Genomic DNA, 24,549 nt, shown 5'->3' with positions numbered 1-24,549 from the left:
CATTGTAAACCTCAAATGTACCAGCCTTTTTAAAAGTTGTAGAATGCTAGAACTCCCACTTTTCAGGCTAGCATTTCCCTTCCCTGTCAATATTTCATCCTCCCCCTGCCATCCCTCAACACCATAACTTATTGCCAGAGTAGTTTTACAAGAGGCAGAATAAAAATAAAATGCATAGCTTACCACAGCTAGGAAGACACCCCCCTCGAATATCAAACTGCAAACAAGTGAGAAATACATGACCCAACCTACTTAGTCAAACTCTAAGTCAGCAATTGCTGCTGCAGATTTGGAATTGAATCAATATAGAATTAATGGGCTGGAATTTGTGGTGGATAATAACAGCAAACGAACAGCGTTCGCTATAATTACCCCTTTGAAACTGGAACCGCAACTTTAGGATTTAGCGCATGCGCATCCTAACACGGAAATCCTGAAGTTGTGGTCAGTCATTCACTGCTCCAACACTGGCTGCATTGTGCAACCCCCACCCCACCCACACCATAGCCGACAATCAGTGTAACCTGTCAAATCAGGGAAACTGACGAAAACTCAGGCTTTTCCGTGGTAATGTCATGGTTAAATACCCCATTAAAAGTTAGACCCTTTTGGATTAGGTGTAACTGGGGTTTTAACAGTGTATTGACTGCAAAACATACATTATGGCCCTGAGAAACTAATTTTAATTTTGTGGAGTGTCAAATTTATCTATTATGATAAAAATTAAATTAAGAAACTTTGTAAACTTTTTATTTCTTTTAAAAATGTTTGCTCATCTTTATTTCAGGTTTACCTTTTCCCCCATGAGAGAGCCCCAGTCTTTGTTTTGCTCTCTAACATTTTTAAAAAGTTAGAATCAAAGGAACTTACTCACTTCCTGGTTCTTGGTCTGTGAGAATTCTACATTGTGATTGGCTGCTTAGACAGCTTGTTGATGTCACAGCAGAACACGGTTTAATGGATTCCACTAAACTACAATGATTTCAACTGCACGTCGGAAAATCCGAACTTCACCACAGCGCTCGCAAGATCTTTGTGGGAAGCTTACTTCAGGGCCAGCATTGAATGCCTTTGCTTCGCCGCTGACCGCAAATTACGGGCCACAGTTGGGGAGGGAACTTGCATTCGAATAAAAACCATATAAGCGCATAAATAACAATTGCACACATTTTTAATCATGCAGATTTGTCTGCATTTTTCTAAACACTGGTCTTTAAAAGCTACTAAACAGCTTAAAAACCTATACATTATATAAACAAGGAACAAATAAATTAGCAAAATTCTTTTGTACATTCACTTTAGTACAACTTTCTGGGTTCAAAAGTATTTACAACTGTACAACAGACTGCAGAAGTTTTCTATGTTAAATACTTAAAAAAGGAAGCAATAGCATATAAACAAGTCTTTTGCTTTTTTTGACTGCACATTTTTTAAAAAATCACATACTTAAAAGTAGAACGTTGCAGCATACCAAAGATGTAGACATCAATACAGGTCGTACTGCAAGTGTGCAAGAAGCTTTTGAGTGCACAGTAAGCAATCACTAAAATTGCTATGCTTTTGTTAAAATTATAAACCAGGGGAAATGTACAAGTCCATTCAAATTTGCTGTCTTACAATTTTTAACATTGTTTTTGTACATTGAAATACAGATTTCACAGATACAACACAAGGAAAACATCTTTGCAACAGGAATTTAGTAATTGCAGACTAAATAAATATTTGTGCCTCAGACATCTCGGTCACCATTATTTTAAACAACTTGGCTGATGTAATAAGTTGTGCCTTATCCCCTAAAAACCAAAATATAATCCGAGAATGATTCCAGTTCTATTGAAGGCTCTCGCAATCCCCATGGTTTGGCTATCTGGCAGTTGTAATTCAAAGATTGGAAGATGCTGAAACAGTTCTGGTAGGGTCAAGTACTTCAGATGCCTTAAATGTAGGGAAGACTACAGCAGCACTTGCACTTGAACTCCCAGAAATATGAGTCAGAGTGGATGGTGACGCCACTTTTGCAGGATTAACCACAGTATTAATAGCATTTAAAACAGCTCCCTCTGGGCTGACCAATAACTTACTGAAGGAAGTATCGACTGGAAGAACTGTGGCACTCTGGCTCGTAGGAGCTTGGAATTTACACACTGCAGTCTGAAACCGAGACCTTGCTGCAGGAACATTCATCAGTGTTGATCCTGTTGTAAGCTGAGCAGATTTAGAAACAGCAGTTATTGGTTGTGCAGCACTCTGAACACACAGGTTTTGAAGTAATTTCTCAGGTGGAAGAACACAAGGAGACAGAGAGGATGGAGAACGATGGGATACAGCAGATACCATCATGGCCTTCTGACACGCAGATGTAACATCAGTTCCTGCATGAGGTCCTGCATTGAGATTTACTGCTTGAGAACTACTCTGTTTCGGTGTATTGGAAATCAGCAGGACATGGCTACCAGATCCAAGGCCTTGAGGTGGAACAATAAATCGATGATTGTTAATGACTATTTGAGTCCCTGGTGCCAAAGGAGTACTCGTGTTGATGACTATTTTCTGCCGTATACAAGATTCATTTAATGGCCCAGAAACTTTGCTGACAGAAGATGGCACAGTTGCTGTGGGCTGCATTAGGGAAGTAGCTGCAGTAACTGTATTAGTACTTATTTGATGTTTTGTTAAACTGTGTATCGTTGTTTGATGCATCAAGTTAAGACCCAAACCAGCAGGAGACAACACATTACCAACAGCTGGTGCACTCAGACGAGTAGCTGCTTGCACAGCTGCAAACCTTGGAACAGTACTTGCATTGGTTGGTGATGTTATTGTGTTTGGACTCTGAAAACGAATGACTGTTTGACAACTGTCTTTTGAAAAATGTGTGTTTTGTGGGGAAAAGGCTGTACTTATTGGTTGAGTATTTGTTGGTAGCATCTTTGAATTGACTGTTATTGGGTTTGGTAAAGCAGCTGTAATTGGCAAAGGGAGAGAAGGAGTCAGTGACTGAGGTGACATCTTTGGCTGCGCAGATGCAAGAAGCATTGAGGAAGCAAGGTGCTCTGCTTTCACTGTTGAAATAGCAACAGGAAGTCTAGTTGGTAACATTCCTTGATTAGATCCAGACATATTGTCATTTCCTTTAAGTAAAGCAGTGGGAAGTGAACCAAATGTTGCAAATGTTGGTGTTGGAAGAGTTGCACCTGTAGCTGTTGTTGCTACTGTATATGCATTTCTAACACACATTTTGATTCCTGTGGCGTTCCTAAAAGACGTAGAGCTCTGATTTCCCATCACAACTGAAGGGATTGCTGAAGTACTAATACAAGTTGTTGGTAAGACTGTATTCTTGGTAGATAATCCCTCTCCCCACTTTGCAGACATATTCGGCAGAAGACTGATTCCTGGGATTTTCTGGATGCTGTTTCTTACAAGGTGGGCTGGATTTCCCTTTTTAACTTCTTTTACTTGAAATGGGCCAGGCAATGCACTAGCCTTAATTGGTGTTTCCCCAGTGTATGGTACCAGCACCACCTGACAAGGGTCTGCGTTTTTCACTGCCATCTGTGTTGTGTTCAACGGTGGCGCATGCTGTTGATGGGGCGGTTTTGTTAATATTAAGTTGGAGGATGAGGACATTGAAGTCACAGGTGGACTCATAAAGACTAACTTTTGAGGTTGAGCTTTTGTGGGTGACATGTTGACTTGACTTGTGCCACAAGGTGCAACAGAGGGACTTGGAACCAATAAAAGTTTCGGCATTGTCGTTCCAGTCAAGAATGTGCTACCTCCTGGCTTATTACATTCTGGCGATGTCAGAAATAGCTGCTTGCCACTTGCAGCATCAAGTGAGAGTTGCAATGATGGTGCTTGAGTTACTGTTGCCTTATTTTGGACTGGACCTCCACTAGATAATCCACCCACAGGGCCTCTTACTAAATTCAAGGCATTGTGGGTACAGGTGTGCACAGCTGGACTCTCTGAAACAGTTGACAAGACTGTGGGCAGAGGCACATGAACAGGTACAACTCCTGCATTATTCACAGTTTTGCAAGGTCCTAATTTAATTGCTTCCCCACCCAATTGATTTAGGCCTAATGAAACTGATGAAATGGAATTGGAAACAGGAAGCTGACCAAGGTTTGTAAGGGACGTCTGTGCTGGAACAAGAAGAGAGGTCAATGGCGACGATGATTGTGTTTTTGATACCACAAAGTTCTGAACCTCTGGTAAAAAAGTAAATATTGGCCTTGGAGTAATAGCATTAGGTGAGTTTTGGTTTGAGTTGGTTTGCACCTTAACAACACCTGTGTTTCCACCACGTGTCATGACTAAAATGGACTGAGAATCTCGTATGCACACCGTTTTAAGTTCTTGCTTTGCTTCAGGTGCTTCCTTTGACTGCTGCGAGTTGAAGCTCTGAGCTGTTCCAGTATTACTTATCGATCTGCTCTGTGTTTTTGTTGGCGTTACTGGCTGAATAGCTGCTGATTGACCACTTCTAGTATTTGATGTTGTAACTGAAGGCACCATAACTGCAGACTTTTCCACCCTTCCTTGTGGTGTTGCACCAACGACTGCTGATGATGCTAAAAAGTTACATGAAGATGAGGATATAACTTTTGCTGGCTGACTAACAGAAGTTGTTACTGTTGCTAAACTCGCAGCGCTCCTACCCGGTATTAAATTAGAAATCTGTGACTGAACTTTAACAGGCGACAGAGATTGAAGGTCTGCTGAAGGAGAATGTCCCAAATTAGCTGTTTGAGAGCCAACTGAAGCTCGTTTCTCCAGCTCCTTTTGTGCCTTGGGTGGACTTTCTTTTTCAACATATTTGCCATCTTGTTGTTGGGCCAGGAAGTTTTTGGGTACAATAAGTACCTGTTGCATGATCCTCTCTCCAGTCTTTGGATCAATAACAGGTTGGACTGCAATCTTAATCTGGCTGCTACTGAGATCAATTGGCACACAAGATCCATCAGGCATTTTATACACCATCTGCAATGGGCCTTTTGAAGATGCAAGAGATGGTAAACAGGATTTTGCTGGACTTGGATGTGATGTGACTGCAGTTGTTTTCTCTTCTGGATTGCTTGCCTCTCTCACAGAGGAGGATGTCTGACTGGTTAAGGTCACTTTGTTCCCATTATGTTTTGCAAGTAAGGCTTGAATAGGTTTGGTCCCTTTCTGTACAGTTGATCTTGATAGACTGGTTATCTCGCCTTTTGAAGAATCTGACTTGACAAAATGTTCATCTGGCTTGCTTAAGTTGGTAATTGATTCAACTGGAGGCTGTACTTTTGCAGGTTTTGATTCAATCTGTTGGATTACAGGCTCAGAGCCAAATGGAACATTTACTGTGTTGTGATCTGCAGCAGCTTCATTTGTGCTTAGTTTGGTCTTTTTGCTAGGAGGAGATTCTTTCCAACATTCATCAAAATCACCACATTTAGTTTGCCTTTTAAGATTCTTGGAAGCTTGTTTCTGTGTTTCTTTACTGGAACATTCTCTTCTTACGGGCTTCAGTCTGCTTGTAGATATCTCAATGTCTGGCTGCATCATGTCATCTGAAAGATATCAAAATGGTTAATGATAAACACTAGTGAAACGCAGGCAAGCCTGTAATGCCAATAATATAAATAGCTCAGGAGGTGCACACAGTACTGCACAACAGATAAATATCTAACTACATTGCTGTATTAATCATGAAGTGTTGCAGCAAAGGCTCGCAATGATAGCCATTGTAAGCTAATTATAAAGATGCACAGGCGACAGAGATTGAAGGAGAATGTCCCAAATTAGCTGTTTGAGAGCCAACTGAAGCTCGTTTCTCCAGCTCCTTTTGTGCCTTGGGTGGACTTTCTTTTTCAACATATTTCCCATCTTATTGTTGGGCCAGGAAGTTTTTGGGTACAATAAATACTTGGTGCATGATCATCTCTCCAGTCTTTGGATCAATAATCTAATGTCAAACGCCCTGATCTTGGGTCTATTTTAACTAGTCTTAAATAAGACACAGTAGGTTTGCCAGTTAAAAATGTATGGATTTATAGTGTACAAGGCGACATGTGGGGTAGAATTTATATCCTACAAGTGGACTAGCCTAATAACAGGAAGTGATTTACAGATGCAGCATATAAGGTAAGCATGCAGGCGGTTAAGAAGGCAAATGGTATGTTGGCCTTTGTAGCAAGAGGGTTCGAGTACAGGAACAAGGATGTCTTGCTACAGTTGTACAGGGCCTTGGTGAGACCGCACCTTGAGTACTGTGTGCAGTTTTGGTCGCCTTACCTGAGGAAGGACGTTCTTGCCATGGAGGAAGTGCAGCGAAGATTCACCAGGCTGATACCTGGGATGGCAGGAATGAGGAGAGATTGTGTCGATTGGGCTTATACTCACTGGAGTTTAGAAGATTGAGAGGGGATCTCATCGAAACCTATAAAATTCTGTCAGGCCTGGACAGACTAGATGCAGGAAGGATGTTTCTGATGGCTGGGGAGTCCAGAACCAGGGGTCATAGTCTAAGGATAAGGGGTAAGCCATTTAGGACTGAAATAAGGAGGAATTTCTTCAGAGAGTGGTGAACCTGTGGAATTCTCTGCCACAGAGGGCGGCGGAGGCCAGTTCACTAAATATATTCAAGAGTTGGATATATTTCTTAAGGCTAAAGGGATCAAGGGATATGGGGAGAAGGCAGGGACAGGGTACTGAATTTGGATGATCAGCCATGATCTCATTGAATGGCGGAGCAGGCTCGAAGGGCCGAATGGCCTACTCCTGCTCCTATCTTCTATGTTTCTATAATACACCGAGAACACATGGGAGTTTACATATTAACATTAATTAATTGGCAACAAATTAGATAAGAAAGTTAACAAGATGTTCTTTAATGGCTTGGTTAAGGTGTAGTGCACATGAACATACTCATTAGCCTACTGCAAGATGAGCGTTTGGAATGTTTTAAATGCCATCTTCAAATGAATAAAAATGAACACTTAGTAATGTGATTTCCAGGAAATATTTCACAGGGATCCACAGTAATATTTTTTGCCACAACAGTCATTTTCTGTCTAGTTCTCACTACTGAATACAGGTCTTAATTAGAAATAACATTAAAATGGATGATAGACAGTCACTTAAAATATTCCATGATGTGCAATAGAAACCACATTTGTGCACAGCTTTTTCCTAGTTGCAATACATACGGTTGACCAGTGAGACGAAAGCTGTGAATAAAACAATTGAATAATCTCTTGGCCCAAATGAGTCCTAAAGGTCATTCTGTCAGAATACTAAATCAACTATGGCTGATCTACAATAAAGGTTTGCAAATCATTAACTTTGCAAGCCAAAAACAAACACCAACGACGCAGTTCGCCATGTATGAAATATATTTGGAGGTCTGAACAGTGGGTACATTATAAAACTAGATTACGGTTTCAGTTGGAAACCAGTGAGGGCTTGACTCGGCAATCTACAAATATCTTGCATAAAACAGGGCACTATTGAGTGATTCCCTAATGAGCCAAATGGGTCATGAAAGACAAATGGCTGCACATAAAATCAAACATAATTAGGTTTTTAGATCATTGTTACCCAGATGCTGATGATCACAAGCTGGGACTAAGCCGCTTAGCACAAGATTTTCTCATAAGCCCCAATATTGGATATTAGGGTGCCTTACTGGAACAATCAATGTATCAACCACCAGAAACAAATCTACTAGTTAGTCTTTCAATAACCAGGCTGTCAACCAGGGTTTCTCTGGTTTTGGATGCAGTATATGACCCCTCTAAATTGCTCAATGCAATAATATGAGAACATCAAAGTTTGCAGGCCAATAAAGGATTATCCATATACTTTATTCTGTTTCCTTGTATCTCTTTAATTACCCATGGGATCAGAGTAAATGCTTGCAGAAACCTTTGTAGCTAGGAAAGGGAGAGCTAGTCCAGCCTCCAAGCTGCCATGGCTTCTATTCTTGAGCAAAAACACAGCTTCTATCTTTGAGCAGGAACACAGGAGCTGGTGGTTATAAGGAGGCAAACAGGTCTACTGCCCATCGCCCCAAATCCTCAAAATATTCTTGAGCGACTCGGCTCATTAGACTGAACTATGAAACAGCAGAGAATCTGCTGCTATGTTGTATGACCTGGATAAATGCTCATCCAAGAGAAGCAATGGCCCAGAAATTCAGGTTGGAGGCTTCCCGTGGGCGCAAGCCCCCGACCTGCACTTACATAGCGCGCCTGCCCTTGTGCTGTGGGCCCGCGTGGAATTCCGATCCTGGGCCTGCTCCAGCTGCCGGTGTGCAGGGCACGCGTATCCCAGGGGCGCAACTAGTTCGCAGCGTCCCTGGGATCACGTGGGCCAATCGGAGCAGGGAATCTCTATTCATAGATTTGACGGGAAGACCTGTCAAATCTATGAATAGAGGTCGGCCTCAAAACCTAAGTAAAACTTCTAATAAATGTTAAAAAAAAACACATTTTTAAAATAACTATAAATTACATAACGATAGCAAAATACTGCAGATACTGGAAATCCGAAATAACAACAGAAAATGCTGGAAAAACTCAGCAGGCCAGGCAACATCCGTGGAGAGAGAAATAGAGTCAACGTTTCAGGTCGAAACCCTTTGTCAAGACTAAAACAGCACAGGAAATGAAACAGATTAAAAGGCCAGTTTGGGGGCTGGGAGAGAACAAAAGAGAAGTGAAGAGACATTAAGAGGTATTCAAAACGAGACGAGATGGTGATAGGACTAGTGGAGACAAAAGACGGCTCTAGATTAGGTGTGAAATGCGCTGGCAGAATGAGAGACAGCTGCCATGTGGGAGAGAAAAAAAAGGGAGGGGTGGGACCAAAACAAAGGTGTGGATAAAAAAATCTATGTAAAAATGTAATGGGAGCCGAGGTTATGATCTGAAATTGTTGAACTCGATATCGAGTCCGGAAGGCTGTAAAGTGCCTAATCGGAAGATGAGGTGCTGTTCCTCGAGTTTACGTTGAGCTTCCATGGAACAATGCAAGAGGCCAAGGACGGTGAGGTCCAAGTGGGAATGGAGCGGTGAGTTAAAATGACAGGCGACCGGAAGCTCGGGGTCATCCTTACGGACTGAACGGAGGTGTTCCGCAAAGCGGTCACCCAATCTGCGTTTGGTCTCCCCAATGTAGAGGAGACCACATAGTGAGCAGCGAATACAGTATATTAGATTGCAAGTACAAGTAAATCGCTGTTTCACCTGGAAGGGGTGTTTGGGGTCCTGGACAGTGGGAAAGGGGGGGGTGGGGGGGAGGTTGCACGGGAAGGGATGCTAGGGCTGATAGAGGAGTGGACTAGGGTGTCTCGGAGGGAGCGGTCCCTACAGAATGCTGAAAGGGGAGGGGAGGGGAAGATGCGTTTGGTGGTGGGATCACGTTGGAGGTGGTGGAAATGACAGAGGATGATCCGTTGAATGTGGAGGCTGTTGGGGTGAAAAGGTGAGGACAAGGGGAACCCTATCATGGTTCCAGAAGGGAGGAGGAGTGAGGGCAGAAGTGCGGGAGATAGAACGGACATGGTCGAGGGCCGTGTCAACCATGGTAGAGAGGAATCCTCGGTTGAGGAACAAGGAAGACATGTCGGAAGCACTGGTGTGGAAGGTGGCATCCTCGGAGCAGATGCGGCGGAGACGGAGAAACTGGGAGAATGGAATAGAGTCCTTACAGGAGGCGGGGTGGGAGGAAGTGTAGTCCAGGTATAAATTACATAAATTAACTATTTTAAACAAAAATTTAAATTTTTGAAAAAAATTAAAGTTTTTAACGGGGCTAAAAATAAACTTACCTTTCTTTTAAGTATTTTAAAATGATAAACTTGTGGAAAAAATGTTTAAATTTTACTTACTTCACCTCTTACCTTGTTAAAAGCCGGCCTTGCGCCTGCTTTTTCCACGCGCAGCTGCTAGGGACTTACCTGCGCTGAAAAACCTGTGAAAAAAGCGGAAGTTCCAGGTCTACGCGCTGCCTCTCTGGCGCATGCATTTGACCTTCGAACCCCTTCCTTCAAGAGAACGGAAGTTCCGGTTTCCAGCGCACGCACGAAACCGGCACTTCTGTTGGCCCTACGGGCGAGTACACAGCGTACTCACCCGTGGGGACCCGAATTTCTTGGCCAATATCATGACCAGAGTAACAATAAGGGGGAGTGGGACGAGCTGAATTGCTCTTGCAGAGATCCGGCACAGGCTTGATGGGTCAAATGGCCTCCTACTGTGCTGCAACCATCTATTCTTCTATACTAAGTTACATCGAGGTAGCACTCCACTGTACTGCTGCCCAACCACATTCATACCAGCTGAACTTGCAATATAGGCTCGATGTGTGCCGGGCTAGCCTCACTGCTTTTACTTCTAATCAACTGAGGTACTAAGTGGACTGCTGTATTGTCCACTTGCTCTTGCAGATGGATGCCCGAACTTGACAAGAGTATGTTTGTTACGGGGGGTATAAGTGCCACAAAGGACGACCGTTGAGCCTGTTTTTTAGTTGGTTGAGTGACAAAGGATCTTAAAAAGGACCCCATCCTTCATATTTATCCCTCTGATAGAATCCATTTTATGCTGGTTTTTCTTAAAAGATTCCAGCACTGTCTCCATCTGCCTCCTCCCAAGATACCTCTTCCACCAAAGGCCAGCTGTAATAGCTGCCAGTTTGCAGAGCGATGAACCAAAAGTCATCAAGCCCGTTGTGAAATTAAGGGGGTGGACTATTGTTTGCTGGTGCAGCATAGCAGCCTTCATTTGGTCCTCGACCAGTCAGTAAACGCCCTGATCTATATTAACTGGCTGGAGTAAGTGACCCTCGGCTGAAAAAACAACCCGTACAAAGGGCCTGGTGGCCAGCCTAACCGAGTAAGTTAACAGAAACATCGATACTCTAATGTAGCCTACTCTCGTTGAAAGAAAATTTAGTGATGAATCCCTAGCTGGGGAAAAATAAACTGGGGTAATGGCACAAGACGGCTTTATGTCAGAGTTTCAAAGGGGTGTTAATATGTCAATTTGGAGCTCTGTGGCTGCAATCTCAAATGATTTGTCTTTGAGAAGCAGGAATAGTTGCTACATACACTAAAGGAGCAAGGCTGAAACTCTGTGTTGAGGAATTTCTGGAGACAGTATTGAACGCGCGCACATAGAACAGAAGATTCTTAATGATTACTGACAGGCACATATTGAGATGTAGGAAGAAGGTAAAAGCATTAGCATTTTCCTGTTACTTCAATTTAAGACCTTCTTCAGCAATTGCTAATGGCAATATGAAAATACAGTTGGAGCTGCTGCCACTAGTCGGCCACTGGGACACATGACCTGTAGGATTTTGAGCACAGTAACCGATTGAGTGTTTTTTTTGCTGAATTTTCTTGTATATGAATTCAAAGATGGCTCTGAACCCTTGAAGACAAAGTAACAGAACTAAACTGCACTTGGCTTTATATTTGGCCCTTTTTATGTCATTATATAGCTAGAATGAAGTGCAAGTTTTTGCTAACCCTTGGTTTCCTTTCAAATAACCATTCATTCAATGTCACCAAAGGTTCACTATTATGTACAAACAAACAGAATTCTAGTAGATAAGTTAAGTACGGCTGGCTCATATGGAATGTGTATTTTACTTACACGTGTTCTAAACTCAATAATATTAAAAAAAGTAAAGATACCTATTTCAGAGCATTCTTTCCCAACTATTTCTTGATGATCAGCAAAGTTTGAGGACCCTGCTTCATTTGGAGGTATGTCTTTTATAAGCTCTCCATTCATTTCTTCACCTGGCAAGATCTCTCTAACGAACACATCATTATCAGGCTGTTTTTTAAAGTCATCAAAGTCTTTCTTCATTCGAGCTCTTCAAAAGATAAAAAGCAAGCATTTTTATTGATCAGGCTTCCAAATTGGCAGCACACATGCAAAGTATTCATTAGTCTTCGATGAAAGCTTGTAACTGAGGAATAAAAAGGAAAAGATGTGCACTTATAAAGCATCTTATTAAATCTCTCAAATGTCTGAGAGATCTTCAGACAGTGAATGTTGAAGTTCAGGGACTTATGTAAGCAAATGTGAAAGTTATTTTGGGTACAGCAACAGCAAGATCCCACAAACAGCAGTGAGAAAATAAGCTACTTTATTTGTGTTGCTGGTGATGATATTTGAGAGAGGAATGCTGCCAAAACATTGGGAGAGCTCCCTGCTCTTCAAATAGTGCTACGGGATCTTTAACGTCTGCCTGAACCGGCAGATCTCAGTTTAACATCTCATACACAATCAATACAATGGGTCATACAGGCATGTTTTTCTCCAATTTCCCTCAAAGCCACATATTTCAGGTAGTCTCTCATACATGCAAACATCCGTCAGATCAGTACACTCGAGCCCACATAGATAGCACAAACATTGGCCGATCTGAAAGAACCGGAATCAGCCAAGATTTCCGTCCTGATTTGCCATCCAGTGAGTCCTCTTGGAAAGTGTGTCTATGGATGCTGGTAGAGGACCAGTAATGAATAGGCATGCTGTCCATATTCAAGATGATCACAAAAAGAATTAAAGGGGAGGCTAGAATTCCCCCCCCCCCCCTTAGAATATAGAATTATGCACCACAAACTGTTATTGAAGCAGAGGTCATAAATTCTTTCAGAAGGAAATTAATTAGTTGCTTGAAAAAGAATGTTAGACAGTATGGGAAGTGGGCAGGAAAATGGGATTCGAGGAAGTATCTCATGGAGAAAAGCACCTTGAGGGGCCAAATGATCTGTTTCTGTGCTGCAATATTCTATGATTCTATGAAGAACAGCCACTTGGCCACATTACTGTAGAGCTGTGAAACTGCTCCCCAGCATGATTAATTGCCTAGAAGAAGGGTTAGAAAAGGGAGAGGACAGGAGATAAAAAATGCACACTAGTGCAAAAATTACCGATTTCTCTGATAAGCCTTGATTAGCTTTTGTTCCCATGGCAACAGTTCATTCAACAGTCGTCCTAGGGTACTATGTAAATCTTTTAAAGCTTGTCGTCTGTAAAACCATTTTTCCTGTAGATTTAAAAAAAAGATTATCTCACATTATGGCCAAATTATACAGTTATGTCAGAACGCAACATTCAGCCATGACTCGACTAGCTCACCTTTTGTCCCCAATGCAATAGCATTTTAGAATGATCAAATTGCCATTGGCTTTCGGACTCACTAACCTGTAGAACTTTGTATAAGGTTTGTAACTTTTTTTGTTAAAATAATTTTTTTAAATAAAACTTCATTTGTTGGTTCCAGGCTAAGTTAACTTTTGGGGCAATATAAATTCAAAGATAAACAGGAAAATAATCTCAAACCAAATGGGTAAGTAATTGTTGCAATTAAATTTTTATGCATTATTCATATAATTTTCCTTAAACATCTGGTGAATTTTTTCGGTTAGGGAATGGTTCATTCTTCCTCACGCTGTGCTCCCAGGAATCAAATATTCCAATGTTTAAGAGTATAATAATCAGCTGTAGAGTTAGGCTCCAATCATGTGTCTTAACCCCAACTTGAGAACAGCCCCCACCACAGCACCAGTGTGACACTTCTACTTCTCACACCAGGCAGATGTGTGTGGCCTTTCAGCAAGATTACCATTTTACTGCCAAACTTAAGGTCAGCTTTGTGCCAACAAGTATTAGGATATGATTTGAGCTTTCCCAAATTATTTCACATAGAAGCGTTATAGCCAAAGAAACTTTTGACTCAGCAGTGTGGGCTAGATTTGCATCTAGATCCCCAAAGTGCAAGGGCAGTGTGCAAACCATTTCCCCACTGTTCTTAGGAGAATGTCAATGCTGTTTTTCTCTTAACTATCTCGGACATCCCTGGAGCGAGTTGCATGCTTTGAGATCCAGAAACCTATGTTATAGGTTAGTGTAGGTTTAATAACTGATTTGTACATCTGTAAAAGTCAAATGCATTTAACCTTTTAGTAGAGACATTACAAGTGACCCAGCTACTGGGCAGGCTAAATAGCCCATTAGGTTTATTTACAATCAAATGATACAAAATTAAAGGCAATATTAAATTATGAAAGGTATAGTCAGCTTACACAGAACTGCAACAATGTTTTTAGGGTGCATTTGCAGTACAACTGTAGTGTCAGTATGAAGTGGTTATAGGTGTGACTGTAACTTGAATCCAGCACCAGAGCAAAGTGGAGTGAGGCTGTCCTGGATAAGGGAGTCAGCAACCAGAAGGCACAGAGTTAAGGTAAGTGGCAAAAGAACCAGAGGCGAGATGAGGAGCAACTTTTTTACGCAACGAGTTATGATCTGGGGTGCATTGCCTGAAAGGGTGGTGGACACAGATTCAATAAAAACTTTTGAAAGGGAATTGGATAAATACTTGAATGAAAAAAAATGCAGGCTGTGGGGAAAAGGCAGAGGAGTGGGACTAATTGGATAGCTCTACCAAAGAGCCAGCATAGGCACGATGGGCTGAATGACCTCCTTCTATACAGTATCATTCTATGATTCTTTTGTACTCCCACTGCTTGTTTCCCTTACTTAGCTTCAGGACTTTACATTTCTCTACACTAAACATCTCCCATTTCTTGGCCTAATCCCACAACCTATCACGATCCCTCTGGAACTGGTCCGCTTGTTCTAACTTTTATACAATCCCTCCCCCAATTTGGTACAGGTATCAGCAAACCCAGAGAGCTTGGTTACTGTCCTATGCTCCAAATCATCGACATGGAAAGAGGCGACGCATTTTGATGTAGCTCCTCGACAATTACCCTTTGCATCCCCACATCAACCAATTTCTGGAGTGTATTGTATTGGCCCTAACTGTTACAAATTACACCACTAAGGTCATAATTTTGGTTCTAAAATCATAAGCACAAGGGAAGCAACAAAGCAACATTAGCAGAGATCTGGAAACAAATGGGGTCAAAACGGAAGAAAAAAAACTCCTTAAACTTTGTATTGCATATACAACATGCAATTTTTAGTCGCAAAACAAGCTTGCACATAACTGGAGTTTTAAACCCATGTTCCAATGTAAAATGGTGGATGTTATATGCAGAAAATTACAATATACCAACAGTTGCATTCTGCTGTTTCTTACACATGCAATTACGTAGTGCCCTTCTATATAAGGAAAACTCGAGAAAGTTTATTTTCAAGTAGAAGTTTTAAAATACTCAAATTTCTAAATATAATAAATACGCATGTTTATATAGTGCCTAACTAGGTTGAAAAGCACTTCACACGATAAATTTCTTTTGGATAGTGACTTACGTGGTGAAATACACCAGCCATTCTGAGTCAGCAACATCCAAACCAGATGAAGAGCAGGATGTACAATTCATTGGAGCATTTTTGACTTTCAAATTTTGATCCACAGAGCAAAGATCAGTTACTTACAGATTTCTTCTTATTATTTTCCAGTTCTTTTAGCTCTCCTTCCATTTTGGCAATGAGTTCCCTGAGTTCATCAAGACTAGTGCAAATAAGCTATATAGAGAAATTTAAGAAAAACGTAGTTACAATTACTGACTTAGAGCTCTAATGCAACCATCGGCATGTACAAAGAGCAAACTTGACAAAGTACTTTACAGGTAATTGTATTACAGCTTACTGCTTTAGACAAACTAATTTCCTACATACCATACTTGAGAGAAATAACCAAAAGCAAACTTGCTATTTGAAAATATTGAGCTCAAGTGAAGAAAACATCTCAGTAAAATAATTATGATTTCACATAAAGCTTAAAGAAAGCACAGGATACCGGTGTGGAAACTTGTTAATATTGAATAGCTAAAAGAAAATTAGCAAGAAACACTAACGACACACACTGGGAAAAGAAATCTGATTTTTTAAAAATCCACAGAAGTTGCTAAGCTGATTAAAGTAATAAATTGCTGTGCAAAGAAAGTCCCAGGTTGATTTCTGGTCTTTGCTGATCTCGCTAAGATGGTCAAATGAACACCGACTTCGGCTTTACTGATCCTAGATTCCCACTGTTCAGCGACAGCTGGTAGTGCACATCTGGATGGGTAAGGAGGACAGGATCAGGCTAGGTACCCATAGTGCTCATATAGCCTATCAATGCTCAGCACCAAGGCTCATGCATGAATGGTCACTTGGGTGAGGAACAGAGGGGCACCCAGCTACCCCTCCTGAAGAACCATACCTCAGTAAGAAATCAATGACTCCGAGTGGAGCAGCAAATTGACAGAAAGGAGGGAAAAATTAGCTGCAATTCAGACGCAGTAGGATAGAGGTGATTTAATACAGAAAAATGGGTTGTCACCTTATGAGTGTAGGGCTGGCAGATTCCAGGCTTTCTCCCAACACATTAAACTCGTGTTCACAACAAAAAATCAGTTTCTATAAGCACACCCACATCTCCCATGAACTAAAGTTTGTATCCTTACGGGTGGCATGAATGGGATAGCATGTTGATGGATTAAGAATTACCCTTTTACCATGGGATTACACAATATAGACCACTTGGGCTACCCACCATGCTGTCCTGTCCACACTGAAAGGCTGAAAATATCATAGTCAGACAGTTATGTTCAGACTAAAACTAAGATTTATTTGCAAGCAAGATAATTAGATATAACCAGAAATAAAAAGGCAAGATACTTATAGTATAAATAGCTGTAAACCACATAGATTGAAGGGCATGAAGCCTCATGTACAGGAAACTTTGGTTTATCCGGAGGTTGTATGTCCGGAAACCTCGATCTAACGGCAGAAATCAGCAGCCGTTTTGTTAGGAGGTTTTTTTTTCTTCCCCTAGCATTTTTTTTTAAACAGTCAGGCTGTGGAAAGCGTTTCTGTAGCTTAGCAACAGCTTCAGAGACGCTTCCAAGGTACGAGCCGAGTGTTTACAAGCTGTTGCTAAGCAAGAGTGTTTGTTGTCAGATACTGAGATGAAAACCTCCGTATCCTTCAACATTAGCGCTGGTCTATCCGGAAGTTTTGATCTAACGGCACCAGCTCGGTCCCACCGGTGCCGGATATCGCGAAGTTTCCTGTACTGAGTTCATCGACATACATAGGTGCAACCGACAAAATGAAAGTAGGGACACTGAAAATTGACCCCATAGATTTGTGCGTGTTGGCTTTTTCCCTATTCTTCTTCTGTCAATTTTCTTCCCTCCTTTTCCTTTTCGAAAGGCACTGACTCCTTGCTGAGATAATGTTCCAAAGATACTGGTCATTCTGAAGGTACCTCATCCAAATGGGTATCTTCAAGTGTCGAGTCTAGCTAGTGAGTGCTGACAAACAATTCAATTGTAAGTGAGATTGGCAGACAGCCACAAATGCATACTTGCAGCTGGTGTCGATGAGTAGGGATCAGGAGCAGGAACCTTGGCCAATCTTCTCTCAACTAATCCAGGGCTGCTGAAGCCAATATCACCCCTATACATAGCCTAGCTGAGATCAGCGAATTGAGTACCAACTGGGGTTTGAGGCAAGTACCTTCCTAATCTGGATGGATTGACTATGCAGTGCCTTAATCAGATGAGCCACCAGGGAAGCCTGCCCGACTGATTTTAATGGGAGCCCGCAGTTCAGAACAGCATGGGAGAATGATCCAGAACTGCCCAACCCAGACATAAGTCACCATTAGCTGCTTATGACTATATAGGTCAGACAATATGTGAGTTTTTGCCATTGAGCAGCTCCAGATTGGCTCTCTGGCCAATCCAAAATCCCAGCTCCGATTAAAGATAATGGGAGCACAAGCTATAAGAGTGAAAAGTGAAAAGGAAGGAGAAAAGAGAGTGCTGTGTTAAAACACACTGGCCCAGATATTCCTATCCCTACGGGTGTGTTCGAGCTGTGTACCCACTCGTAGGGACATCGGAAATGCCGGTTTCAGGCATGCACAGCGCATGCGCCGAAAACCAGCATATCCGATCTGTCAAGAATGGTTTTGACAGATCCTCCGGCTGCCCGAGAAAAGGGCCTCTGCGGGCAGATAGTTCCACTTTTTGGAGACACCCTTATAATTCTTACGCCTGGTAAAAGCAGGTGGAAGGCCTGCTTTTACCAGGATAAGAGTTGAAAAAAGTTTTTAAAAATTCTCACTGATTTATCATTTAAAAATACTTTAAAAATAGGTAAGTTTATTTTTAGCCCTGTAAAAAACTATTTTTTTCAAAAAATAAAATGTTTAAATTTATTGCAATTTCAAGTCATTTTAAAAATGTGCTTTTTAAAAAAAAATGTATTTAAAGTTTTACTATGTTTTTTCATTGATCTCCATTCACATATTTGACAGGTCTTCCTGTCAAGTGTATGAAGGGAGATTCCCTTCTGTGATTGGCTCCCCATGGCCCAGGTGATCCCAGGGACGCTGTGAACTACATGCGCCCCTGGCATACGTGGGCCCTGCGCACTTCAAGTTTGGTGAGGCCCAGGAGCAGAAGCGTGTGCGTGTCCCGGGAGCCCTTGGGTAAGGCACAGATTTTTCCAGATCGCAGGCCTGCGCCCATTGGATTGGAAAATACGGGCCACTATTTTGTGACCCTCTGTAGCTGAAGAGTCCAGTCAACAACCGAACACCTTCACTCCTTGGTTAGCCTGAAGGGTGCAGCAAAGGGGTCCTAAGCATTTAATCCCTTCCACAGACATTGGGGGGCGGGAGGTAGTGCAAAGTGTGCTAACTTGTGGCATTGCTTTTGCAATAGCACGGTTACAAACTAGCACCTTCCACCCATCAAAAAGCAGAATATAAATAAGAGATTCAAATAGGAGATCTTTTAAGCTTTTTCTTCTAAAAAGATGAACAGTAAAATGAGATTGTCAAACCACTCACATTTTGAGTGCTTTCCCTCCCCTCAAACATCTGTCTCCTTTGACCAGCACCTAGACTTTTCATGCCCTGCAGTCACAAATATTAACACACAACTGTCTGATTATCTTAGGATGAATTTCAAATGGATAAAAGACATCCCCATCTTAGGTGTCTAATGGGGTAAAGGCGACAAATTCTCTAATTTTCACATTGCGTTAGTAGCTTGGACTACTTTCCAAGGAAACAAACATTCAGAGATTGCTGGAAGCCAAAAGGTTCAATGTGACTTTTAATGAACTTGTAGAACTCCAGACTCAAGTCCCTATGGGACGAAAAGCATAAACAAGACTTGGTATACCAAATTCATGCGAAATTATAACATGTGAAATCAAGAGCAAGACGCTGGCTCCCTAACCAGAGGTAAACACAATCTGTATACAGCCAGCACACTCCGGTACAATAGCTTCTACAGGTGATGGCAGTACACAACATACTGGAACAACAAATAGGTAGGGATGATACACTATGCTTAAAACAACCCAGTGTAATGTGGAAACAATCTATGGTATAATGCCAAATGGCAGATAATATTGCTCAACAATCTGTATAACAGCACCGGTTTTGAAGAAATCTGCATTAAATTAAATCCATTGCTATAAAATGCACAGAATTACCCACCCTAACTAATATAGCTAGGGTTTCTGATATTATTAACTTCATGTTGAGAAGTTTATCAAAGTTGTTTGCTAAAACGTTGTTAACTTGTTAGTAAACCCACCTGAAACTGTGGCATTGTAGGCAATGGTGGTGGTATCAATTTCTTCTTCTTCTCATCAGTCTTTTCAGCATCTGGTTTCTTTGCTGGAATATTCATGAGATAAGCACATTTAAGTAACTAGAGTTCTTAGGAATATCAAGCATCAACTATACTGAAGCTTACATGTCAAGTTAAAAATTGTTCTTGCAAACTTAATGAGGAGTTAAGTTCCATCAACTAAGACAACTAATTTATAGACATTATATTATACCAGGACCAATGCTGTGTAAGGAATAAAGGAGGGCAGAAAACAAGGTTGTAGCATTTATCTTGCTGAATTATACAGATATATGTATTTTCTGGAAATCTAATGCTGAAAACAAAACTGCGAACAGGAACTCAAGGCAAATATATTATCTCACATCATGTCACTATAATAAGAAGAAATGTTTACCGTAATAAGTCATCCCCAGATATTAGAGAAATGCTAAAAAAAATACTTGATGAACAGACCATTGTGATTTACCGGGTTGCAATTTACTGCCTGCAATTATCCTACTTCAATTCTACTCAGTGATATTCTAACATAAATACCCCTTTCCTTCAATTGTTTTCACCATCTCTTCAGCCACCAGCAGTCGTCCGGTGCCTCGCCTAAGTGACTATTCTTTTATTTGAGCCTAGACACTGAGTGTTGACAGGCTGTCTGACTGTGGGGAACAGGTGCATCGCATAAGTATGCCATCAGGTAGTGGTCACCTAGTAACAGAAACCATGGCTGATTTTTTTCTAGCTTTAGACCAGAAATCTACATCCTAGGGTACTTAAGGAAGTGGCCCTAGAAATAGTAGATGCATTGCTGGTCATCTTCCAAAATTCTATAGACTATGGAACAGTTCCCATGGATTGGAGGGTAGCTAATGTAACCCCACTATTTAAAAAAGGTGGTAGAGAGAAAACGGGGAATTACAGACCGGTAAGCCTGACATCGGTAGTGGGGAAAATGCTAGAGTCCATTATAAAAGATGTAATAGCAGAGCACTTGGAAAACAGTGATAGGATCAGACAAAGTCAACATGGATTTACAAAAGGTAAATCATGCTTGACTAATCTACTGGAATTTTTTGAGGATGTAACTGGTAGAATAGATGAGGGAGAACCAGTGGATGTGGTGTATTTGGACTTTCAGAAGGCTTTCGATAAGGTCTCGCATAAGAGATTAGCGTGTAAAGTTAAAGCACATGGGATTGGGGGCAAGGTACTGACTTGGATAGAGAACTGGCTGGCAGACAGGAAGCAAAGAGTTGGAATAAACGGGTCTTTTTCCCAGTGGCGGGCAGTGACTAGTGGGGTACCGCAGGGATCGGTGCTAGGACCCCAGCTATTCACAATATATATTAATGATCTAGACGAGGGAACTAGATGTAATATCTCCAAGTTTGCAGATGACACAAAGCTGGGTGGGTGTGAGAATGCAGAGAAACTCCAGTATGATTTGGACAGGTTGGGTGATTGGACAGATGCATGGCAGATGTAGTATAATGTGGATAAATAGAGGTTATCCACTTTGGTGGCAAAAACAGGAAGACAGATTATCTGAACGGCAATAGATTGGGAAAAGGGGAAGTGCAACGAGACCTGGGTGTCCTTGTGCACCAGTCGCTGAAGGTAAGCATGCAGGTGGTAAATGGTATGTTGGCCTTCATAGCGATAGGATTCCAGTACAGGAGCAAGGATGTCTTGCTGCAGTTGTACAGGGCCTTGGTGAAACCACACCTTGAGTAGTGTGTACAGTTTTGGTCGCCTTGAGTTTAAGCAGACTTTGGTAAGTGACTGAAAAAGTCTTTTAAGTGCATTTACTGAATTTTAGTGAGTAAAAAAGTGAATTATTTGAAGTAAGTTTAATTTTTTTTATGGAGTAAATTAAGCTGTTGGGGAGTTGAAACCGGAAGTAGAATCCGGGTATAAAAAGGGGCGGGCTTTGTGCGGTAGCGCTGAGTGCGGTCGCTTTGAGTGTAAGTAGAGTTTGGTAAGTGGCAGAGTTCGGGCAAGTGGGAGGTGAGGGGGTGCTTGTTGCTCTGTTTTGCTTCCCTCTCTCAGGCTAATCCAACACTGCAGATGTGGAGCTGTGAGACAATTCAACCGGACAGGTCTCCCAGACAGCTTCCACGAGGGAGGTTGGTGATCAGCTGGTTGGTAGGTTCTCTTCCTTCTCTTCTATACCTTTAAGTTGGTAAGTCCTATTAAATAGTGGTGTAATATCATCTATATCGGGGCAGAGGGTCTTCATAACTAATAATAAGAAATGTAATTAATTACACAGATATGGGTGAACAGGTGATGTGTCACTGTTGCGAAATGTGGGAGCTGGTGGACCCCATTGAGGCTCATGGTGATTACATTTGCGATAAGTGTTTGCTGCTAGAGGAACTCAAGCTCCATGTTAAAGAGCTTGAGACCGAGCTTCAGACATTGCGACACATCAGGGAGGGGGAGAAGTTCCTGGACTCTGTGTTGCAGGAGGTGGTCACACCTATGAAATTAATTACTGCAGATGTAGTCCGTGGTCAGGGACAGGACGGTGTGACGACGAGTGAGGAAGGTACAGGGATCCAGGATGTAGTGTTGAAGGAGCCGCAGCCCTTGCTCTTATCAAGCAGGATTGAGGTTCTTACTCCCTGTGAGGGCGGGAGCGGGGACTGCAGGGAGGATGAGCAACCTGGCCACAGCACCGTGATACAGGGGGCCATTCAAGTGGAGGGAGTAAAAAGAAATGTTGTAGTGGTAGGGGATAGTATCATTAGGGGGATAGATAGGGTTCTCTGCAGTCAAGAGCGGGAGTCCCGAAGGCTGTGTTGCCTGCCCGGTGCCAGGGTTAAGGACATCTCTTCTGGGCTGGAAAGAAACTTGCAGTGGGAGGGGGAGGATCCAGTTGTCGTGGTCCATGTTGGTACAAACGACGTAGATAGGACAAGGAAGAAGGTTCTGTTGAAGGAGTATGAGCAGCTAGGGGTCAAATTAAAAAACAGAACCTCAAGGGTAATAATCTCTGGGTTATTACCTGAGCCACGAGCGAATTTGGCTAGGATAAATAAAATTAGAGTTAAATGCGTGGCTCAAAGACTGGTGTGGGAGAAATGGGTTTTGCTTCTTGGGACACTGGCACCAGTACTGGGACAGGAGGGAGCTGTTCCGTTGGGACGGACTCCACTTGGCCAGTGCTGGGACTAGAGTCCTGGCGGATCATATAACTAGGGCTGTAGAGAGGGCTTTAAACTAATTAGTGGGGGGGAGGTTTCTAGAGAGCAAATAACAGAAATGACAACGGAGAAGGTCATAGACTTAGGTAGCAGTGGGGAAATTAAAAAACAAAACATGTCAGGAAGGGACAGAAGGTATGGAGTAAAAGGTAAAGTAGTAAAAGGGGAAAAAACAGGAACTAAGTGTCACAAAACATATTTCAAAGTTCTTTATCTGAATGCACGTAGCATTCATAACAAAATGAATGAGTTAACGGCACAAATAACTACATATGGGTATGATCTTGTGGCCATTACAGAAACATGGCTGCAGGGTGACCATGACAGGGAATTAAACATACCAGGTTATTGGACAGGCAGGAAGGGAGGGGAGGTGGGGTGGCTATGTTAATAAAGGAAGGAATCACTATAATACAGAGAAATGATATTGGGTCAAAGGAGCAGGATTAGTTAGTGAAACAGTTTGGGTAGAGATAAGGAATAATAAGGGGAAAAAAACATTAGTGGGCGTAGTCTATAGGCCTCCGAACAGTTGCAACTCTGTTGGACGGAGTATTAATCAGGAAATAGTTGAGGCTTGTAATAAGGGAACAGCTATAATTATGGGGGATTTTAACTATATTAACTGGACAAAACAAATTGGGCAGAGCAGCCTTGAGGATGAGTTCATTGAGTGTATTAGGGATGGGTTTCTTGAGCAGTATGTAACTGAACCGACCAGGGGGCAAGCAACCTTAGATTTGGTCCTGTGTAATGAGACAGGATTAATTAAAAATGTCCTAGTAAAGGATCCCCTTGGAATGAGTGACCATAACATGGTTGAATTCCATATTCAAGTAGAGGGTGAGAAGGTTGGATCTCAAACAAGCGTGCTGAGCTTGAATAAAGGAGACTATGAAGGTATGAGAGCGGAATTGATTAGAGTGGACTGGGAAAATAGATTAAAGGGTAAGACGGTACATGATCAGTGGTGTACATTTAAGGAGTTATTTTACAACTTCCAAAAAATGTATCTTCCACTGAGGAAAAAAGGGTGTAAAAGAAAAGATAGCCATCCGTGGCTAAGTAAAGCAATTAAGGATAGTATCCGACTAAAAACAAGCGCATATAAGGTAGCCAAATCTAGTGGGAGGATAGAAGATTGGGAGATCTTTAAAAGACAGTAAAAAATAACTACAAGATTGATTAAGAAAGGGAAGATAGATTATGAAAGTAAATTAGCAAAAAATATAAAAACGGATAGCAAAAGTTTCTATAGTTATATAAAAAGAAAAAAGGGTGGCTAAAGTAAATGTTGGTCCCTTAGAGGATGAGACTGGGAAATTAATGGTGGGAAACATGGAGATGGCAAAAACGCTGAACAAATATTTTGTATCAGTCTTTACGGTAGAGGACACTAAGAATATCCCAACACTGGACAAACAGGGGGCTCTAGGGGGAGAGGAGCTAAATACGATTAAAATCACTAAGGAAGTGGTACTTGGTAAAATAATGGGACTTAAGCCGGATAAATCCCCTGGACCTGATGGCTTACATCCTAGGGTCTTGAGGGAAGTGGCGGTAGGGATTGTGGATGCATTGGTAATAATTTTCCAAAACTCCCTGGACTCAGCAAAGGTCCCGGCAGATTGGAAAACTGCTAATGTAACACCCTTATTTAAAAAGGGTAGTAGGCAGAAGGCTGGAAACTATAGACCTGTTAGCCTAACATCTGTGGTTGGT

The 24,549-nt window shown here is 41.8% G+C and overlaps 1 protein-coding gene across 3 annotated transcripts in view; it reads right to left on the bottom strand.

The window, feature by feature from the left end:
- Positions 1-1,153: 1,153 nt before the first annotated feature.
- The window catches only part of brd10 (bromodomain containing 10), a 73,454-nt gene continuing 50,058 nt past the window's right edge, over positions 1,154-24,549 (bottom strand). For 2 of the 3 annotated variants that reach the window (XM_085993703.1, XM_085993720.1), the window contains exons 3-8: positions 19,589-19,671; positions 18,832-18,897; positions 15,420-15,509; positions 12,944-13,059; positions 11,693-11,877; positions 1,154-5,558 (exon numbers count right to left, since the gene is read on the bottom strand). In XM_085993703.1, coding sequence (XP_085849829.1) covers positions 1,882-5,558; positions 11,693-11,877; positions 12,944-13,059; positions 15,420-15,509; positions 18,832-18,897; positions 19,589-19,671 — 4,217 coding nt within the window. In that variant the 3' untranslated portion in view covers positions 1,154-1,881. The remainder of the gene's footprint in view (positions 5,559-11,692; positions 11,878-12,943; positions 13,060-15,419; positions 15,510-18,831; positions 18,898-19,588; positions 19,672-24,549) is intronic. The other variant, XM_085993712.1, reaches the window with a different exon arrangement.

Source organism: Somniosus microcephalus, chromosome 1, assembly GCF_052327205.1.
Source record: "Somniosus microcephalus isolate GS21.2 chromosome 1, FLI_Smic_1.0, whole genome shotgun sequence".
Classification (NCBI taxonomy): domain Eukaryota; kingdom Metazoa; phylum Chordata; class Chondrichthyes; order Squaliformes; family Somniosidae; genus Somniosus; species Somniosus microcephalus.
This window is presented reverse-complemented; position numbering and strand designations above follow the sequence as displayed.